Source organism: Giraffa tippelskirchi, chromosome 1, assembly GCF_054371585.1.
Source record: "Giraffa tippelskirchi isolate mGirTip1 chromosome 1, T2T-mGirTip1v1.2.pri, whole genome shotgun sequence".
Taxonomy (NCBI): domain Eukaryota; kingdom Metazoa; phylum Chordata; class Mammalia; order Artiodactyla; family Giraffidae; genus Giraffa; species Giraffa tippelskirchi.
Genome location: NC_137275.1, coordinates 83,938,907 through 83,961,024, shown reverse-complemented (window position 1 = coordinate 83,961,024; position 22,118 = coordinate 83,938,907). Strand labels below are relative to the sequence as shown.

Below are 22,118 nucleotides of genomic sequence, written 5' to 3'. Positions count from 1 at the left end.
CCAATGACATCTAGAATGATTATGTCTTAATCTAGTAGGTAATTTTTTCCCTAGACTCACTTCAGGTTAAATTACTTACTACAGATCACCTATTGTTATAATGAATTGTTACAAAGTAGATTCCTACAGATACATCTACTCTGATTAAGAAAATTCCATGCTTTTATCTCAGAAATAAACTGGTCTTTTAAAGGTTAAAGTTGTTTGTTTTTCACAAGAGGACTACAGTCAGCTATTGCTTAAGTAGCTCTTAATTGAGAGAAAAATATTCAGTCTTGGCTCTTGTATGGCATGGCTGAAAGGCCATATCTACAGTATGTATAAATTTAAGATTAAATTTTGTACAGCCAATTGAGCTGCGAGGCTAATTTACAGACAACACATATATCTTGCAATCCTATGTGTTTAAAAACATAAAAACTCTGTTTTACAAAAGAATGCTTTAGTTTTAACAATAACAACAAAACAAATAATAGTAGTTACCCTAGAGAATAACTATGATTAAGTTTTTACACTTAAAAGTTACATAAAAGTTATTTGCAACACACAAACTGTGTTAAGAAATATCTACATAAGCCAAAGATTTCTGACTTCTTTCTAGTAAATGTTTTTCAATTAAATTTATTTTTCAGTAAATAAAATATAGGCAGTTTGCTGTTAACTAGATTTTATTTGTAGTTAGAAAATAGGTGCTAATTTTCATACAAGTTAGTTTACATATGATACTTTTCTGCCCTAAGTTTCTTGCTGAATGAATTATTTCAAGTGGTCTACATTAAAGATGAGCTGATATTTGACCAAAATCCATTATATATATCTCTGACTTTTGCCACAGCTCTGTCAAACAAGAATGTTTATGTCTGTGTCATCTCTGGCACCAACAAATTTGTGCATAGTCAATGATCATGTGTTTGATACCATCATATTTCAACTAGTGTAATATAAATAATAAAAACAAGGCCTGGTCTTTCAGTTTTACCTTCACTATCTAAATGTGCACTTTCAAATACAGATAAACATTTCACATAAAAATCTCCCAATGTGCGTCCTGTGCTGAAATTCTACCAGCTGAAGTGGAAATGTGTATTTATATTGCAATATTAAAATGTGGCAATAACTAATGATAGTGAAAGCTATATAAATGTAAAAATTAAATCAGGGCAGAATAACAGAGATTTTATCATCTATTCTCTTCAGAGTTTACAACAAAAAGTAAATGCTAGTTTTTTTATTTTTAGTTAATTAATTCTATTCCAGCCATGAATCTTTCAAGAGAAAGTCCAATTTGAGAATTCTTTACATCTTATGAGGATGAGTTAAAATCAGAAAGCCGACTGCCACCTTAAATTTTCACTATGAGGGCATTCTCAAAAGTGATATTCAACAACATCTTATTAGTCACCTTTTATACATGTTTTTACATGTTAGAGAATGAGAAACCCCAAACATAATTCAGAATCTGTCCATTAAATAACAGCATTATTAGAGTAACAGTTTAGGAGGATTATGACGAAGAGCTAATACTCTAATTGGTCAAATTTAATAGGCAGAATTAGCAGAACAAGAACAGTTAAGGCACAAGAACAATTAACTGTTCTGTCCTTCAATAAAACAATTTATTTAAAATGACATTACTTGTAGCAGAACTTCATGAATGTCACCTGCTTCAGAATGATTAGAAAGCTCTGTTGGTCAAACAATGAAAATTCTGAAATTTTTACAAAGAGAACAGCAATTAGCAAATAAAGAATTCTAATATAAGTCTTTCATGCACCTCAACTTACTAGAGTAATTTGACAAACTGAGTTTCAATAGATAAAACTTAAAAGTACATCTCTCATGCTGTTTTAAAAAGAGAAAAAAAAGAACAGAAGGTAAAATGAAAACTATATATAGGAAAATTAATATAATTAAGAAAAAAGACAATAAATTGCAAAGATACACTGTTTTGTCTTTTCCCCTTTAAGTTAGCCAGAAAGTTTTTAGTGTTTAGAAAATTTGTGGAGTTATTAATTAGCTTATACCCACAGTAAGTAAATTTTGAAACTAGTTCCTCATTCATGCAAAACAAATCATTCTCTAAGCATCTAACATCTAGGAAGCATTCTCTCTTACCTATAATAAAGTAATACCAAAACATAAACAAGAGGTTCAGGCCAAAGTGCATTTTTAGTTTTTTAATCAGGATTATTCCTTATTAATTTCTATTCTTCCTATTTTAAGTAAGAATAAAAATCAATTAAGCCAAGTTAGTCGGGCTGAGTTCATTACAAAAGTGAAAAGTATTATTAGAATTGAGAAACCGCTGGTTGAAATGAAAGTAGTAGCTAATACTAACTACATATTAAGTGCTGTTTAAATTAGAGGAGAGAAGATATACTTTACAAGCCCATTTTAAACAACTGAATTTAAGTACTGGGCTTAATAATTAAATTCAATTTTTAGGCTCTGACATTCCAAGAAATGCACTTCTTAAATCACACAGAGGGCCTCCCTCCAAACATAGTTCAGTTATTGTAAGTCCACATGGCAAATACATTATCATGAGAGTATGCTAGAGAGATTTCAGGAAACATAAAAGAGAAATTAACTCTTTCAGTAACAAGGAATTATTAAGATATCACAGAAAAATCAGCTCTATTTGTAAAAATTATACACATACACACATATATGTGTTATATATATATGATACCGGTTGTCACATGAAGAAGCCTATCATAGACTGTGCATATTAGTCACTTTAGAAGAAAACTAACTTCTCCTTTCCTGATGACATGCTTATTTCTTCTACTTTTTTCTCTGACAGCATAGGTTATATAAAAAAAGTAACTTCTAGTATTTGCTTTAATGCTTAATATCATTAATAATTTTTCTTAGAGTTATTACAGATCTTTCCCTATATTTTATGTTAGTAGCATAAGTGTACTAAGACAGACTTAAACTCTCAGTTACGGAGTTTTCCAAGAAATGTATATTGGTTACCATGGTTACTTGTAATATAATAAAAATGGTGGCCATCCATAGATTACGCAATAAGGTGCTAAATTATTACGGTGCTTTGCTTTAGATAAGTGGTTTATTTCTATTCAAGCTGCAATCAACTTTCAAGTATACATATGCAGATTTGTCAAGTCTGTGGATCACCTACGGTAAATTATTAACCACAGATCTGGTACTATTACTGTCAGCTTGTTTTCAATGCCACTTTCTCCTACTGCCATGGATGTAACAGCAAATATAAACTAATGTGATAAGCAAGAGTTTATAATGGTCCTAACTTATGAAGAAAATGCATACCAGCAACATATTTTTCTTCCAATCATTGATTTTGCTGATTAAAAGAATTTAGACAATATAAAGCACCCAGAAAAGTCAATCTATTATATAAATATTTTCCAAACTCCTACTATATACCAAAATGGTGTTGTATTTGAAAACAGCTGGATATCTGAACAAAATTTTCAATCTTCAGTGCAATGTTTTGGCACTGGGTAACCAAAGCTAAGAAAAAAAATATCCAAGAAACTAATTAGATTAAAAATACCTACAATAATAAGTTTGAGTTCTGGTTTATATAATAACTAAAACTTTAAAGTTACAACTACATAAAGAAAATACAGTTCACATTTCCTCAAACTGAATGTCAAATTGTCAACACGATTTTCTCTAACCACAACAGTCAGATATTCAGAATATTTTGGAAGGCCACAAAACGGAAGTTCTTTCTCACCACGTGAAAAACAGGTATGACTTTTTCAAAAAGGAAAAATTTGAAATGATTTTCACTAAACAAAAAGTTTTATTCATGTTATTTTATTTAAATATGATTTCATTTAGCAATATAATTGATACAACTTTTCTAGCTAAGTAATAACTTTTTCTATTCAGATAGTCTACACTTAATTGTCTGAATATAAAAAGTTTTAGTTGCTTCACTAGTGGGGAAACAAAAGAATATATCTAGTTTTTAGCTTAAAAGTCTTAGCAGTTTCTAAAGTTTTAGAGCTCATGAACCTTGAGTTTTATACACCTTTATCAAAGGATATAAAAATGACTTTACTGAGTGTTTTCATTATGTATCTTTCCTGCATGTGTTTGGGAAACTTGATTTCCTATTTAATGTATTCCAAGATCTGAAATGCTCAGAGTTGTCCACTAAAAGGACAGGAATCGAGATATCCAGTCTCAGCCTGATGTCAAGCCACCTTTAAGACTAACAATCTGAAAATGTTCTCACTAGAGAAACTATGTTGGTGAGTCTCTGTGACCATTTCAGTACTTTCTTATCTTCGTATTTAAAAAACTTTTAACTATGAAGCTGAAGAGTACCTCCTAACTACTAAGGAGACAAGTTACTGGGCCTGAGGGTAGAGTTAATTTTTCTGTTAGAGTAACAAGGAGGTATTTATCGCTCAACTATTCTACTCAGAAACCAGCAGAGGCTTGTGTACTGAAATTCAATAGCAAATACACACAAAAAGGAATTTCATTTATCAGTTCTAATAAAAAGTGCCTCCTGAGTTTCAAAACGCTCTCCAGGTAGACGGGATCAATACTAAATGATCTGATCTTGTCCAAGATCTAAAATTAAGTTGGAAAGTATTAAACATATGTTAAAGAAAATAGTAATAATGGATACAACAAAGATGCTGAATAATTATACAAACAAAAAAGGATATAATTTAAGTTAAAGAGCATTATGAAGAAAAAGAAATACTTCACAAACTTTGATTCCCATGATAGACAAATGTAGAAGAAAGTGAAGGAATTGTTACAAGTTTGGTATTTCTTCTTTTAAAATACTAAAGGTAACTCTATTTCTATTTTACCTAATAAGTTTTTAAAAGTGCATTCAAGCTGCAGCTTTCAGAAGAAAGGAATAAAAACATCACTGCTCCAAAATAAGAAAAATTAATATAGCTTTCCAAAATATCTAAGTTATTTCCTGGGAATACTTGCACGCCTGGGGGTGGGGGGTGTGTGGGATGGGTAACAATGTTCACAAAAGAAATATATCAGGTGTTCAGACCATGCATTCTGCGTGTTGTTAACATTACCTTCTCAGTACATTCTCCTATACAGTGTAATACCCTAATTAATAGAGAGAATCACAATCTCCTTCAGATTAGAATGAGTGATGTTTCTGAAGACCATTTTGGCTATTTGATATGCTTTTGTGCAGATTTTTGAACAGCTTCCTCAAAGGATAAACAGCGAGTTTAGGTGCATAACACGACTAATTCTTTTACAGCCAAAGCTGTCATAATAATTTTACTAGTTTCTTTCATTTATATCTTTCTAAACCATTTTCCCACTTAGCTCTTGTCCCACTTTTGCAGATATCCAAGCTTAAATGAAACGGAAGGAAAAGGAAGTGACATGAACAACTGGCCAATGATTTCTTAATGCAATTCAGATACCTGTGTATTATGATCAAATTTCAATTCTTTAGGAACTGGCTATTCATTTTGTACATTATCCAGATTCTGCATTTCTGCTTTACCTATTAATATGTTTAGGACATTTTCTTTTCAAAAGTAAACCCACCAGAGAGTAAGAAAAAAGAGTGGAAACTGACCCTATAAAGACTACATCTGTTATCCGTTCAAGTTTGACAGGCAAGCCATTTAATGAATAAGAACTACTTATTATCATTATAATGGATAGTTTTAATTCATAAGTTTAAAACCAATGTTTCTTGGAAGGATGTGACTTGAGGACACATTCTGTTTAGCCTGTACAGTGCTAAAGAAGCAAATGTAATCCAACATTTAAAAAGAGAGGTCACAAAAAAGTTAGTTTTTTAGTTTCCTCCTACCACCAAATGAAAAGATTTGGCAGTAGTTGGCCAAATTGCCACACAGAAACAACTGGCTAGAGGAGAGCAGTAGCTCTCCTCTTTCAACGGGAAAAGGGCTATAGTCCCCACTGTTTGCTGTTGTCACTAACACCACGGTCAAATGTCAGTAGTCATTTGTCATCAATGTTTACCTTTTTTTTTTTTTTTATTATTCAGAATATTTCTTTGGACTAATGAAGAAATAACAAATATACCTAAAGACCCCCATGTTTCTAGAACATGAGAAAGGACACAATTATGTGTTCAGTATACAAGTAAATGTGTATCTGCAAGAGACTTAAAATATCATGACGAAATAAGTCACAAAAAGACCTTATTTGTATTAATTCTAGGAACACACCAGAAGTTGAGTGTTTGATCCATGCAGTAATTCATAGAAGAAGACAGATGATTTTTTTGTGATATTTAAAAGTATGGTGAAGAAGACTTCATTGTTTTTGTTTGTTTAACCACAACCATGTAGGCTCTCTGAAAATTGACATATCATTTGTTGCTGGGTTCTAAGAATGTTTTACAGAGACAAGAAACTTCTGTTTACAAGTACTTATTAAATTTCTAAAATTAAATATCTGCAATTGCTCTGAATTTTATTTTTCTAAGGCCAGATTTCATTATATATATTTTTTTACTATTACAAGTAAATTTAGTATCTAGAGAAAATAATTTTATTTATATAGACAGTGTTTATGTTCTAAAGTTGCTCCTAGTATTAATATAAAGTAATAAACAAAAAGCTATTTTAACATTGTATATTTTTAAAATGTTCATAGCAAGAAATCACAAACCATACCATTATTTTGTTTCTTGATTTTGGTATTGATTAACATGGACAACCCTTCAACAATTAGTCCCATTTAGTAAATTAGACCATTCTGAATTTTTGAAACATTGTAATTTAATGTTGGCTAGTTACTAATTTTATATGCTACTTATTAATATGAATGCTTTGTTCATAATTTTTCTCAATATTTTTAGTGTATACTAATGATGATTTTTAATTTCTCCCCCACAGATAAAGCAAGTTTTCAATTTTGTTTACCATTCTCATTGCTATAGTTCATCAGCATGCCACAAAAGACAGTCAAGAGCTTCTCACTGGCGGGATCTGTTTTACTGCACAGTGACCTTAAATGGTCAACTACAATCTGTGCACCACCTGCTTGGTCAACTGCATTTCTGCCCTCATCTGTAAAACAAAGAGTCAAATTAAAAATAAAAGAAAAAAGAAATGTACCTTAAAATTTCAAATACAAAACATAACAGAGTTATTCCTTATTTAGTAAGCAGAAAACAAACCAAAGTAGGGCATTAAATGTCTTCTTGGAAAGCAAAACAAAACAAATAAACATGGAAATGGGGGTGGAATGGGGAAGAGGCAATCACTTTTTAGGAGAAAAAAGATTATTCTCATTGGTATCATATAGGAATTTAAAGAACTTTTCTGGGTCCTAAGAATTTATGACTGACGTGAAATTTTTTGCCTTCTCTTTCACAAATGACAACTCTGTGCAAGAGGAAAAAAACCAGAACTAAAATTTGATTGGAATTTTTTTCTCAGCTTGGAAACCACTAAATATAATCTTTCTCTCAGTGGTTTCAAAGTCAGTTACTATCAAAGACAACCATCTGCAGTACAGCATAACTCTAGATTACAACATGTAATTCCTACAGATTAGTAACAGGGTTTTTTTTACTGGCATTTTCTATAGTACATATGCATGTTTCCTTTTTTAATTCTTAGTAGTTTGCATTTCATTTTTCCTTATTCTCTCCATTCAAGAACACACCAATACACTTAAACATTACAATCAATGGTCAAATGGTCAAACATACCTTCTGCTATGTGTACATCAACATCATATAGAAGAGATATCATTTAACTGTCGGAACATAGAAATCACTTTAAAATACTTTTACAAACCTTGAACACAGAATTAGAAAGAGATGAAAGAAAGAATATGTCTTTCTAAATCTGACTTCCTTATATAAAATATGATAGACTCTAGAATAGTTCATACAATAAAAATGAGAGCCACAAATGTGAACCAAATATATAATTTAAATTTACAAGTAGCCATATTAAAAACATAAAAAGTGAAAAATTAGTTTTAGCGATATGTTTTACTCAATCCAAAAACTCTAAAATATGATAGCTGCAATACACAATAAAATTGCTAGTGAAATATATTACAGTCTCGTCTTGTAATAAATCTTCTTTGTAATAAATCTTTGAAAGCCAAGTAAGTGTATTTTATATTTTACACTACGTGTCTATTCAGACTAGCCACATTTCAATAGCTCAAGAGTCAAACCTGGATAGTGGCTGCCATACCAAATTGTGCAGCTATAGAAGCATACAAAAGGATCAGTAAAAGAAATGCCTCATAGAAGAAATACTGCTATGAAATTAGTTAGTAAATGAAATCTAATAAAAGAACTGAAACTAAGGTCATACCTTTATAACTGTTGCTGAATCATAATAGAAAATGAAATAATACATATCATTTCTTGTGGCAGAAATACACACACAACTTATATAGCAGGGCTTCATAAATATTAGCATCATAATTTTTGAAAATTTTAAGGAAATCTGTACTAAAATGAAACAAAATAGTTGTGTTCACTTGAGTTTTGTGCCATGCCCACTTGGCTTCACTGTATTGTTATATACATGCAGAAAAGGACCCTACGCTAATTAGCTAATAAGATCAGAGAAAATTCTTAAGTGCCAGAGTAACTAGTCACATGAGCCAGCCAAGTATAATATATATCTCATTTAGATATCTTGGTCATATCTCATTTAGGGTTTTCTTTTCCAATAACATAAATGCTAATTATCTAAATTGTTGGGCAATTTGTATGCAGATCATGTCAAAAAAACCTAAATATCAGGATGACAAATCTAGCTCAAACCTTCAATATTATGCACATACAGTATTTGTTGTTGTTTAGTCACTAAGTCATGTCCGACTCTTGCAACTGTATGGACTATAGCCCTCCAGGATACTCTGTCCAAGGAATTTCCCAGGCAAGAATACTGGAGCAGGTTGCCATTTCCTTCTGCAGGGGATTTTCCTAACCCAGGCATTGAACCCACATCTCCTTCATTGGCAGGCGGATTCTCTACCACTGATCCACCTGGGAAGCCCACATACACAATATACCCCCATCCCTAAACGGCAAAGTTCAAATAGTTTTTGATTCTAACTGTTGAGTAAGTATAGGCTTTCAAAATATAAATTGTGTGTGCTTAGAAAACTAAGCTGGCTTCCTTTTGATATTCAGGTACTCAATATTCAAAACATTAAATTCAAGAAATTTTGATACAAATTTATTCAACAAATTTGTTCATCAAATTCAGTCCATCAAATTACTCTTCAGTTCAGTAGCTAAAACCAGGAAGCAATGAAATTTGTATATCATGTTTATCATGCCTCACAAATGAGAAAAAAATGTGAGCAAGTTGATATTCCACTATCAGATACAAGTTATGGACTAAGGCTGAGGAAAGAACCTGAAAACAACCGCTGAATACAAGCTCTGTGACATGTTACAGTATATCCTGCTTTCAGATATGCTTGTATCTTGTGGCTAAGCTGGTAAAGAATCCACCTGCAATGAGGGAGACCTGGATTTGATCCCTGGGTTGGGAAGATCCCCTGGAGAAGGGAATGGCTACCCACTCCAGTATTCTGGCCTGGAGAATTCCATGGACTGTATAGTCTATGGGGTTGCAAAGAGTCGGACGGGACTGAGCAACTTTCACTTTACTTTCCCAAATGCCTCATACATAGTAGGCACTCAATATGTATTGAATGAATGTGGCCTTAGGATACATTTTGGTAAATTACAATTCACCTTGGGGATGGGAGAGTGAGAGAGAGAGAAGGAGGGAGGCAGGCAGGGAAAAGGAGAGAAATGGGGATGAAAATCATTTACTTCTTTTTTAATGATTAAACCACAATACGGTTTAGCTTTTCTTGTGTTCTGAGCTTTACTTAAATGAAATCATGTTGTATTCATTCTTTTTGTGCCTTCTTACACTGAACAGTGTGTTTATGATATCCATCTACTCTGTTACACGCTTCTTTGCTGTACAATATTCATTGTATAAACACATAATTATTTATTTCTTTGCTGATTATTATTTGGGTTTTTTTTAGGTTTGGGCTATTATTTATAAGCCCAAGTGGTATTGTTGGTTCATAGACTCTGCACATCTTCTGCATGTTAAGATAATGACAAACAGGCTTCCAAAGACAGCGCACATTCCCTCCATTAGTGAGTTCCTGTCACCTCACTCCTTCACTACCACTGGCATTCTACTTGATTGTTAACAGGATTGTTAACTTGATTAACAATCTACTATTAGATCAACATTCTACTTAATTGTTAAATCTGATGAGTGAGGTTGAACCTACTGCAGAATACACAAAGCAGGTCTTTGCTGACAGCCAACTTTTCCATACATTTAATAAGACAGATAATTTAGTTTAAGAGTTTATAGCATGTACATAGAGGTAAAAACAGTTCATGCTGAGGGAGGGAGAGATATAAATGGATGCATACACAGATATTAGAACTTGAAAGAAAATGAAAAGAGAGCCAAGTAGCTGGTAGAAGCTGACTATCAAGCCTATGTACTAATTATGACTGGACAGGCACAATTCTGGAACTTTTTAACACTTGCTTATAGAAAGCCTTACTATAACATCAGCAAATACACTGTCTTTTTAAAATCATTTCAATAATCACCAGTTTTCCTGAGAGAGACTTTGGAAGGCTTAAATCTTTGAAAAGACTAAGGAGGAAGATTGGGGAAGCAGAATGGTGTTGGATGTCAAAGAAGCCTATAATTTACAACAGCAAATTTTATCTAAAATTAATTTTTAAAAGAATTTAGTTTTATAATCTAAATGTATGATTTCCATGCTACATTCTACTTTTGTGGTTTAAACATCATTTTTTCAAAATTTTTTCAAAAATTCTCAGTATCAAATACAAATTATAAAAATCTGTTTTAAAATTATGTCTACATATATATTTGATATGTTTTCCTCCCACCCTGTAATTATTCGTATAATAACAGGATCTTCATTCCTTAGTCATCCATCTGCTCAAACTACTTATTTCCCACCAGAAGTAATAATCCTCTGTGACATAAGGAGTGGTTACTGTGGTGATGATTATGATGCGGCAATTCAGAAAATTATGACTGCATGTGAGAAATAAACTACAGGAGCTGGTCATACCTATAATCTTTCATCTAAATTTTGTTAAAAATTAATATTGACAAACATGAGGAAAGTGTGTGTTGTGGAAAGACTACTGAATAAATTATTTTTTGTGTTTTCAAAGAAGTTTTAGCAACTAAAGGGTTCAGTTTACACGTTGTACTGTCATGGATTTGTGCACTACCTCACTCTCTTGTCTATAAAAGCATCCTGAACAAATGCCCTGCGAGTGTTAATTAACAATGCTGGCTGTGCACAGGCTGTGCACACACATAAGTGCTAGAGATTTGCCATAATTAAAGCTGGTATGGAGCAGAAAGCTAGCAGAGGTTTTTTAGGGTTACTGATGGCCAAAATGAAAGTTAAGACCCTTAGTAGAGAGATTAAAAATGACTTTTACTGTAAATCTACTTTAGAGATAGCACTATGATAAATTAGCTAAGAAGATAAATTACAAACGATATTTCATTTTTCTTACAGTTCAACTCATAATTTGCTTAAAGAAACTGTAATGATTAAACATTAGCATTCTGAACTAAAACTTGGAAAACTGAATTCTTATTCAATGTTCCCTTATTAAACATTGAAAACATATTTTGGAATACTTTTACCATTTAGTCCAGCAAGACAACAGCAGTATCTTGGTGTTAACTGTGAATCTTTTTAAAAGATTTATTCATGAAAAATTCTTGAGTAAAAGATACCCCAAATCCTTTTAGTGTATCCATGAACTTAACAAATAGTAAAAGCAATCTCCATTTGGGGTGGGGTACTATTTTATTTTTTCTATTTTTTGGCCTTGCCACACGGTGTGTGTGATCTTAGTTCCCGAAAAGAAATCAAACTTGTGTCCCCTTTGTTGAAAGCTCAGTCTTAACCACTGGACCTTCGGGGAAATCTGAGACCAATCTACACTGACAGACAAAATCTATTTCACATATAGACAAAATAGAAGAAATATACAAAATCTATTTCACAAGAGATTAAAGAGGCATAGTACGATACCACAATTTTCATATCCATATCAAAACTGACGGAGCATCACACACACATCCCTTGAGATCCATGTTGACAGTGAGATATTTCCAAATCTCTGAGAAAACATGCTTTGACTAACAATATTAGAATTACAGCAAACAATGAACAAATTACACAATCTTTTCTTTAACTCTGTAAAACTGATGGCCTTATGAACAATGACAAACCCTTAAATTATACTGCACATCTTTTCACACACCCCTGTCACATTACCTATGATGAGCCATCCAAATAGTCATAACTTTTCAAAGTCCCTCCCTTTTCCAACTTCTGCATTCTTGACAGAAAACATGCTTCCTTACTTTTACAGACAGAAAAGAGAACACAACAGGTACCATCTTTCTCACACTTTCACCTCCAGCACTATTAGACCGAGGATGATATGCTTCTTTCCCCCATCACTTTCAGAATCTCATACTGTAATTAAAGTTTGGCTATAGCTAATTAAGGGCGAAGAAGATTTCTTTTCAACAGAAAGTCACTTTCCTCTTCAAGTAAATAAAGTTGTAGACATGTAATAAACTGAGGACCTGAATGCAAAGAACGTTTAACGAGGAAATTCTTGGGACTACTTCTGGGTGTTGGTGTAGAAATGAGAATTTTTGTTACCTAAAATTTGAAATGTTAAGATTATTTCAATAAGGCAAGACAGAAGTTTTTAATATTTAAAAACCTATAGTATCACTGAGGTAATGACTTTTAAAATAACTATAATAAGGTCTTTAAGTTAAGGGTCTGTTAACTTTGCCCATAAGAAAGCTTCTTAACCTCTACTGAAGTCAGTTTCCTAATCTGGAAAGGAGGGGAAGAGGAGTAGAAGATGCTCAAACTCCTTTTTAGCTTTGACATTCTCTTATTCATTTCAGTTTCTATTTCTACTGTGTCCATGTTGTGCAAACAGGAAGCATTTAGTATATGCTGTGTATGTTTTTTTAATGTTTTAAATTTATCTATTTTAGCCTTCCAATGATTAATAATTATATTAGTAATTTAGGTACTTATTTTAATGTTCCCAAGTAAACACCACTAGAGACTATAAAGGCTTATGGCAAATAAATCAGAAATCCTTTTCATAAACTAAGCTAGAAAGTTGAGCTCTGAAAAATTATACTGTCTAGAAATAACAGTCATAATTTTTGATGTGCTTTTACTTAGTGAACAGAGAGGTGATTCACAATAGATGCTTAAAGTCAAAACAATTGTAACACAACTCTTCACTAGCACTGCTTTGGAAAAGACAAAGACATCACAGTAATATTTATTTTAATCATGTTTCTCATGTTTTTTCCTTCAGACTCTACTACTATGCCACTTTTAAGCCTCTATGAACAAATACTTTGTTACAATAGAATTTGAACATGTATAATATATACTAAACAAGGATTTTAAAACAAACAACATAAATCTGACTCATTCTAAATGCAGGGGCACAAATACTATTCTGAGCCTTTTTTTAGTCAATAACAAACTATAACTGAGATAAGAATCCTAGATTTTAAGCTTCCGAGAGCCCATCAAGCGCCCATTCATTTTCAGTGAATATCAGCCACATGTGTTATGAAATTCAGATGTCTTAGATGACTAAATGAAAAGTATTACTCAAAATCTCCAAACTATTTCACAGCTGAGTTAAAAAAAAGATTGAATTTCTAAAGTCTGCCAGAATTCTGTATGAATAATGCTACAAATAAGGAGTAAATATGATAAAGTTTGTAAATATTCTCATTAAAATATGATTTTAAAAAGTCAGCTGCTATCTTTAAATTTACCTGAATTGAAAAGTAATCAAATACCAAGTTTCTTCCTATAAAAAACAAATCTATGACACACAGATTTATTCATGAGTATAGTCGTTTAGATTCATTAGTTTAATATCTTTATCTGAGATAATGCTACTGATTAAAGAGTGTGTTTTTGAAACACAGACATTATTTCTGCTCTTTATGGGTCTATTCTGTCTTGCAAAAATGTATTTTCAAGTCCTAACCCCCACTACCTCAGACCTTATTGGGAAATAGGGTCATTGCAGAGAGTTAAGATGAGGTCACATTGTAGTTCAGTGGGTCCTTAATCCAATATGACTGTTATAAGAAGAAGAGAGAGATGCAGACAGGAGAATGCCATGAGAAGATACGAAAACACAAATGGAAAAGACATTTGTGAAGAGCATGTGATGACAGAAGCAGAGACTGGAGTTTGGGCCACAAGCCAAGGAACTCCAGATGCCACCAGAAGCTAGAAAGAGGCAAAAAAGGAAAAAAAAAGTCTCTGCCTACAGGTTAAAAGGGAGCATGGTCCTGCTTGACGTCTTGATTTTGAAGTTACAGCCTCTACAACTGTAAAACAAACTTCTGTTGTTTTAAACCACCAGTTTGTGGTACTTTGTTATAGTATTCCCAAGAAACTAACACACTGCTCTACTTAAACAGTGTAAAATATTCAAGCCTCAACTTAAAAAAAAGGAATATTTGACATTACTTGCCATTAAGTAAGCCTGTACTATATACTCAGATTTTACACATCTCACAGAAATTATAGTTTTCAGATTACTAACAATAATATTTCTCAAGCAATTATATAATATAGGATTTTAACTACTTAATAATATAGGACATTTTGTTATTTAATCAATACAGAGCTTTAATTATTTACTTACCTATTTAATTATTTAATTACATGTAGCAATTATGATATGGGTACAACCAATGGAAAATTATAGCTTCTTTCCTCAACATTTAATCTACTTTAAATTTTTTTTCTACTTAGTACTAGAATGTTTAGAAATGGGTTTTGCTCCAGGGATTAATACTAATGGTGATGGATGTTCTTTATGGTGCTTGTCATTAATAATCCACCATTGGAAGAGGAACAGGTGCATGGCAAGAATTTCTTTGTGGAATAGGCAGGCATGAATAGCTCAAGAGACAGCAGGAACACTAAAAAAAAAATCTTCTAGTACTCTTCCTCTAGGTACAAGGTAAGAACAGTCTATTACTAAAGTTCTGGAGTCAAGTAAGCAATAGCAAAACATGAATCCAGCTCAACTTCTGACTAGACTGGCTGCTCCTCCACCCCATATTAACTGCCTGAAATAAAAGGAAACTTGCTTATTTCCAGAGATTAATATTGTCAATTTCAGTTTCTATTGTTTTTCTACATACAATGTCCAGCATTCAATACAAAATTAAGAGGTACATTTAAAAAATAAAGGAAAAAATAATTTACTGCCAAGAAATAACTCAATCATCAGAATGAAACTCACAGGTAACTAAGATGTCAGAACTATCAATAGGGACTTGAAAAGAATCATGATTAATATGTTAAAGAATTTAGTAGAAAAGGTGAATAATATCCATATAGAGATATGGAATTTTGCAGAGAAACAGAAATTATAAGAGTTAAATGGAGATGTTAGAAATCAAAAACACTATCAAAGATAAAGAATTATTTCAAAAGGCTGAACAGTAGACTCGGCAAAACGAAGTAAAGGCTCAGCGAACTTGTAGAGCAATAGAAATAATAAAAAATTAAAACACAAACACAAGAAGAGGAAGGGAAACCCCAAAGCACCTACAAGCTGACAGAAAATAGCAAATGGTCTAACATAACTACAACTGGAATCCCAGCAGGAGAAAAGATTGAGAACAGGGTAGAAGAAATATTTAAAGAGCTAAAGGGAAACATTTCCAAAAAGTAATGAAAGACATCACACCACAAATCTATGAAGTTTAAGGGCCCTTCCCTGTCTCCCCAGCAAGGAAAACAAAATAAAAATACACACCAAATAGCCAAGCTGCTGAAAGATCAAAGGAAGAGAGACTCTTCTGAAGGCAGCCAGAAGGAAAAAAAAAAGTTATATTTATATTTGGAATAGCAAAAATAAGAATATAGCAAACTTCTCATCCAAAACTATGCTAGCTAGAAAACAATGGAATAATATCTTTGAAGCATCAAAAAATAGCAACCTGTTAACAAAAGCTTTTCACGCAGGAGGTTACAATACTGGACAAAAAGTCTGGATATATACAAAAACAAGGAACACTAAAAAGGATAAAAAGAAAATCAAAGTAAACACACAAATTTTTTTTTTTCTGTCTTAAAAAAATATCTGTCTAAAGTATAAAAAACAACAATATATTGTCAGGTCTCTAACATATGTAAAAACAAAATATATGACAATAATATCACAAAGAATGGAAGGAAGGAAATTAGGAGTACACAGTTGTAAGATGATTAAACTATATGTGACATAACAGTATTTGATGGTAAATTGTGGTAAGTTAAAGATATATATGGGCAACCACTGAACAATTAAAAAGATGCATAAAAGCCAATAATAATGAAAAAAATAAAAATTACCCAATTCATCCAGTGAAACTGACACATTTGATTATAGAAAAGGTACTATTAATGTTAATTTAGCCTTTATGTGAGGCACTGTGGATATAAACAGGAACATAAGAAGGCTTTCCTTTTACAGAGTTCCTATTTCAGTGAGGGAGACAGAATAGTAAACAATAAAAACTTCAATACAATTTTTCACAGGGTGTTATAGAAGCACAGAGAAGAGAACATATAACTCTTCTAGAGGAACAGGTGGGAAAAAAAGGAAAAAGGAAGTTTATATAAAACTTCACAGAAATTAAATGTTCATGATAAACATAAGTGTATTCATCTAAGACCTATAAATTATGAATCCAGAATAAAAGAGATTATGCAGTAAAGTTAATCTCTAGCCCACCTGTAATCTAAGTTAAACACTATTTAATAGGAGTAATAGATCCTTAAACTACTGATTAATGACATAAATTACACACTCAGTTTAATCAAGATATTTTAAGACTTGGGGCCAAATTAGCACTAATTATCCACTTTTATTAATCAAACTGTGTTGGGGGTACCTACAATGTTTCACAAGCTGAGTTAGATTTGGGGAATACAAAGATAACCAATTCATAGTTCAGGAGAGAAAATGAAGGAAAATATTGAAACAATAAGTACAATTAAGTTTTTCATAGTACAATGCAAGCACAAATGAAGTTTTACCTAGAAGAGTTAGAAAAACATTCATTGTCATATTTCTCAGAGTGTTTTTCAAGTCCTTACTAGTATTTATTAGGTCTATATGATGAAAAAAAACCTCAACTGTATACTTTTTTGTTTAGATTCTGATTGGATTCCCTTCCTTATTAACTATTGAGGAAAAATTTATGTAAAATAAACTACATAGATTTAGAATGTATGATTAATGAGTTTTGACAGTTTAGCACACCCAAGAAAATACCAATACAATCAAGATACAAAACTATCACCATCGAAAGATTCCTCATGTCCTCTTGTAGGCCACCTTTCCCTCTGCCTCTATCTTTAGACAACCAGTGTTTTCTGTCACTCTAGATTAGTTTGCATATATACATTCATATAGTATGATTCTTAACCACTGGACCACCAGGGAAGTCTATAGTATGATTCTTTTATGTTTAGCTTCTTTGCCTCAGCCTAATGATTCTGAGATTTATAACTTCAAGTATGTAAGTGATTTACTCTTCTTTATTGCTGAGTAGTATTCCACTGTATGGGTATGTCACAGGTTTTTGTTTTTAATCTGTTCACTTACACTGATAAGACACTTGGGATGTTTCTAGTTTGGGGCTATTGTGAATACACCTGCCCTGAATGCTGGTGTATAAGTTTTTGGTTAAATATCTAGAAATCAAATGGCTGGATCTTATGCTGCTGCTGCTGCTAAGTCGCTTCAGTCGTGTCCAACTCGGTGCGACCCCATAGACAGCAGCCCACCAGGCTCCGCCGTTCCTGGGATTCTCCAGGCAAGAACACTGGAGTGGGTTGCCATTTCCTTCTCCAATGCATGAAAGTGAAAAGTGAAAGTGAAGTCGTTCAGTCGTGTCCGACTCTTAGCGACCCCATGGACCGAAGCCTGCCAGGCTCCTCCATCCATGGGATTTTCCAGGCAAAAGAGTACTGGAGTGGGGTGCCATTGCCTTCTCCTGGATCTTATGAGGTGTACATTTATGAGTATATGGCTTCTGAGCACTACTACAACTGAAAGACTATGGTGTGCCACTGAAAATTTATATTTTAAAGTTCTCAAATACAGTAAAAATTGAAAATTCTTAAAAGAAAGGACAATGCATGTATTCTTGAGCATAACAGGTACTTAAATAAATGCATACCAAGTTAAGTGAAACCTTAGCTTCATACCTAGGAAAAAGCACCGGGCTTCTCCTGCTCCAAAATCAATTTGGCCACTAAAGAAAAGCTTCACCCTCATTCCACTGATTTAAACTTTAATATGTATCTCTAATCAACTTTACAATAATTAATTATGTAAATTACAAAATGAGAACAAAATTCAGGGCTAAAAGATTGATTAAAAAATAAAATTCTAGAAAGAAGTGCTAAGAAATTACGTCATAATGATTTAGAATTGTAAAGAGGAAAAAGGCAACTAGACCTTAATGCAAGAATGGTGCACATGATTCCATGCTCAGAAATCATTAAATATTTTCAACCTGTGACTTGTATTTTCATCAATTTTAACATGATCAAATTATTTTTTTTTTAAACTTGCCTCATTTTCATCTGCTTTGTTATGAAATTTGGTATACTTTCATTATAATATTTTATTATAAAACACTATATAATACTGATCTGGTCTAATAATGATTATCTAATACAAACTACATATGTACATTTCTGATCCACACTGTCTTATGTGGAAGAAAGAGGGAGAAAAAGAGCATCACCTGGTGTTCACTCAAATGAGAAGTTGTCCAAAGAACCTGTTCTTGTTATCACAGCTTAGTTTAAAGTTTTTCAGGTCACTTAGGAAATTTTTTTGTCCCCGATTTGACACATCATTATGGTTTTGCTACTTTAAACCCCAATTTATTTCATTTAGAGCACAATATGAGAAAAAAATTTAGGTTAGAGAGCTACTAAATAGAAAAGTTCGCTTTGCTATGCCAACAATTTAGAGAAATTTAAAAGGGTGTATTGATCAGTAGAACAGAAAACTGAAGTTTAAATATTAAAAATATGTAAGATGTATATAAATTCCTTTCTATTATTTTCCACTGCAGGAAAGGAAGAATTTATTCAGTATATTTGGTAAAGACAGTATAGTTTTAATTCTCTATATGCCATATATACAGAGGAAATATTACAAAGCAATCATATTTGTCTGAAAACTTGAAGGGTTTACCTATGTTCGTCTAGCTGGTTTACTGAGAATAATAAAACTCTCAGATTATTAGCTGGATTTCCTTAGCTTTTACTAAGAATACTGGCCAAATCAAAATGTTCCTCAGTTCCCAATGAATAGAATGTCAGTATTTCATACATTATTCTACATTTAGAGAAAATGAGAATAAAGGATCAAACATGGTAAAGTATGCTTGTATTCACATATACTTTTTAAAGTTTTTGAATTTGGAAAAACGTGAAAAGCTTTTCCTTTATCATTTGGTTCTACTCTATCTTCTTTCAAATTATGTAAAATTTACCTTGTTTTGACTTAGATTAAACAAAATATTCATTTGAGATTAGCTTTTAGCAAAATTCTTACAACAAATTCCTATATTTGGAACTCTAAGGGCTGAACTATTAATACTGAAGCATAAAATTATTTGATGAAATATTTAGGTATTTATGAAAGTGGTAATTCCTTCAATTACATTACTTTGAGAAAATAAACCAGAGGCATGAGTTTTAGATCAACACTACCACCCATTTAGCCGTTGATCCTAAAAAGTCATGTGAACTCTGAGGCCTCAGTTTCCTTATCTGTAGAATTTAGAGGAGATGGATTAGATGACTTCCAAAGTCCCTTCTATTAAAAAAAATAATAATAATAAATTCTAGGCAGCTTTATTCCCTTAAATTTTCTAATTTATCATGATTCCTTCAATCTACATATTCTATCCAAGTAACATCTGAATATTTTGCTGAACATCAGAGTTTGAACTTTTTGTATGTTTATCCTCAAAGTGTATGAGAATATAAAGATACAGAAACTGCCCAAATGCCATTTCCTGTTGCATATCTCTATTAAGAATCTTAGATTTATTACTGCCACCAACAAAACAAAACAAAAACAAGCAGCAATAACAAAATTCAGAAAAATGTAACAAAACAGACTCTGTTCTTTCCATTACCAGTAAACTGCCCTACCCTCTGGCCAGTTGCTCAAGCCCCAGATCTAAGCATCATTCTTGATTTCTCCCTTACCCTTATTCCTGATTCATCCACCACTCTAAATACTTCTCAAATTCATTTGATGCCTCCCAGCTTCACTATTACAACCCTAATCCAAGTCACCATTATCTCTTGCCCGGACTACTCCAAGTCTTATAATGGGTCTCCATGCTCCCTTTCTTAACTCTTCCATTCTTCTCAACCCACTTTTCATGCAGCTCCAAGAGTGTTGTCTTTAAAATCTGTATCAGATTCCCTTGGATAGTTTCTCATTGCTCTTGAATGGCCCACAAAGCTCTCTGTAATCTAGGTCTTATTTTTTTCTTCCACTTTATTAAACAACACTCTCCCTATTCACCACAGTTCATATACCTTGCTCTCTTTCACGTGGTTTGACCACACCAAGTTCTTTCCTCACTCAGGGGTTTGTAATTGCTATACTTCCCCAGGGAATACTCATCCCCTTCTCTTTATATGGTTTATTCTCATTTTTCAGACTTCAGCTCAAATAACAAGAGAACTTCATCTTCAGATACTCTCCATTATATCATCTTTTTTATTTTCTTGATACCAATGATCACTGTAAATACCTTCTTTTTGTAGTATTTACTCATTTATTATCTATCCTCCTTTGCAAGATCCACAAAGATAAGGAGTTCTTGCTCCTATTTTCAGATTACCAACACCTCCCAAAAAGTTGATAGTCATGATGTAAATTAATGAGTTGTATCATTATTTTTTAAGTCAGACCTATTGGCTATACTGATATGCATAACTACACAGGGTTTTCTGAATGCTTCTTAAATATACTGGCTTTTACTTTTGCCTAGTGATATTTTATTTTCCTGGAGCAGAATACTGGTAAATAGACACCCTTACATTGTTTTTCAAGATCAAGTCAAAAGATACCTATGAAATCTACCAAGGAAGAAAATTAACTTCTGATGCTTACATTTTCCTCTATAATTCTGTCAAAATAGGTAATTTCCATTATGTATCTTAGACATAGTCAAATATGTTTTAAGCATTCTAATGAAAACTTTAAATTCATCAACATCTTTGCTGAAATCCCAAAAAACCAATTATTCACCCTCCAGGTGCAGGTAAAATGCATGAAAGACTAGATATAAAAGCAAAAGCTATAAATATTATATCAGTGAAATTACAAAAATTAGTCATGAAGAAAAAACATCATGACCATTAAATACCCATATATCAAAAGGAAACATAAAGCTTTCAATTCTGTGGCAGAGTACTATATTCAGATTTAAATACTGTCTTTATTTAACGTAGGATAATTTCAAGTAGATTTATATATTTACATTTATAACATATGATCAGGAAAGGAAAACACTAGTTCCACAGATGCAGCTTAAAATTAGGTCACAGTGAGATATTTGATGGACAGCTTTGGTGTGCCCACTGATATCAGTATTAATTTCTACAGACCAATAGATTTCTCGTGTCAGTCAAAATTGTTGACAACTCTAATTTTTTAAAAAAGCCTTTAGATAATAGTAGAGCATCTGCAAATCACACTGCATTTGCTAAAGAAATCACTGAAGTACTCTATTTACTATAGCTTTATATTTCTACATTATCAGCAAAAGACTGAATACCTATATATTATACATTAATTAAATTCAATTGTTTAATAAATTTACCTTAAATCTCTTCTGAACAGCATTCAGGTAACAAGGTAAATAATTTATTGCTCCAATTTTTTAGTTTAACTGCTCCAGATCAAAATTAAATTTTATTCCAACTAT

General features: G+C 32.3%; 1 protein-coding gene across 27 annotated transcripts in view; it reads right to left on the bottom strand.

Moving 5' to 3' along the window:
- The window catches only part of RAP1GDS1 (Rap1 GTPase-GDP dissociation stimulator 1), a 147,841-nt gene that overhangs the window by 40,614 nt on the left and 85,109 nt on the right, over nt 1-22,118 (bottom strand). For 18 of the 27 annotated variants that reach the window (XM_081596229.1, XM_081596285.1, XM_081596220.1 and 15 more), the window contains exon 5: nt 6,900-7,046. The exons of 8 other annotated variants lie outside the window; for them this stretch is intronic. In XM_081596229.1, coding sequence (XP_081452355.1) covers nt 6,900-7,046 — 147 coding nt within the window. Of the gene's footprint in view, nt 1-6,899; nt 7,047-7,693; nt 7,741-10,924; nt 11,005-22,118 lie in introns of those variants that run through there. One more of the 27 variants, XM_081596263.1, reaches the window with a different exon arrangement.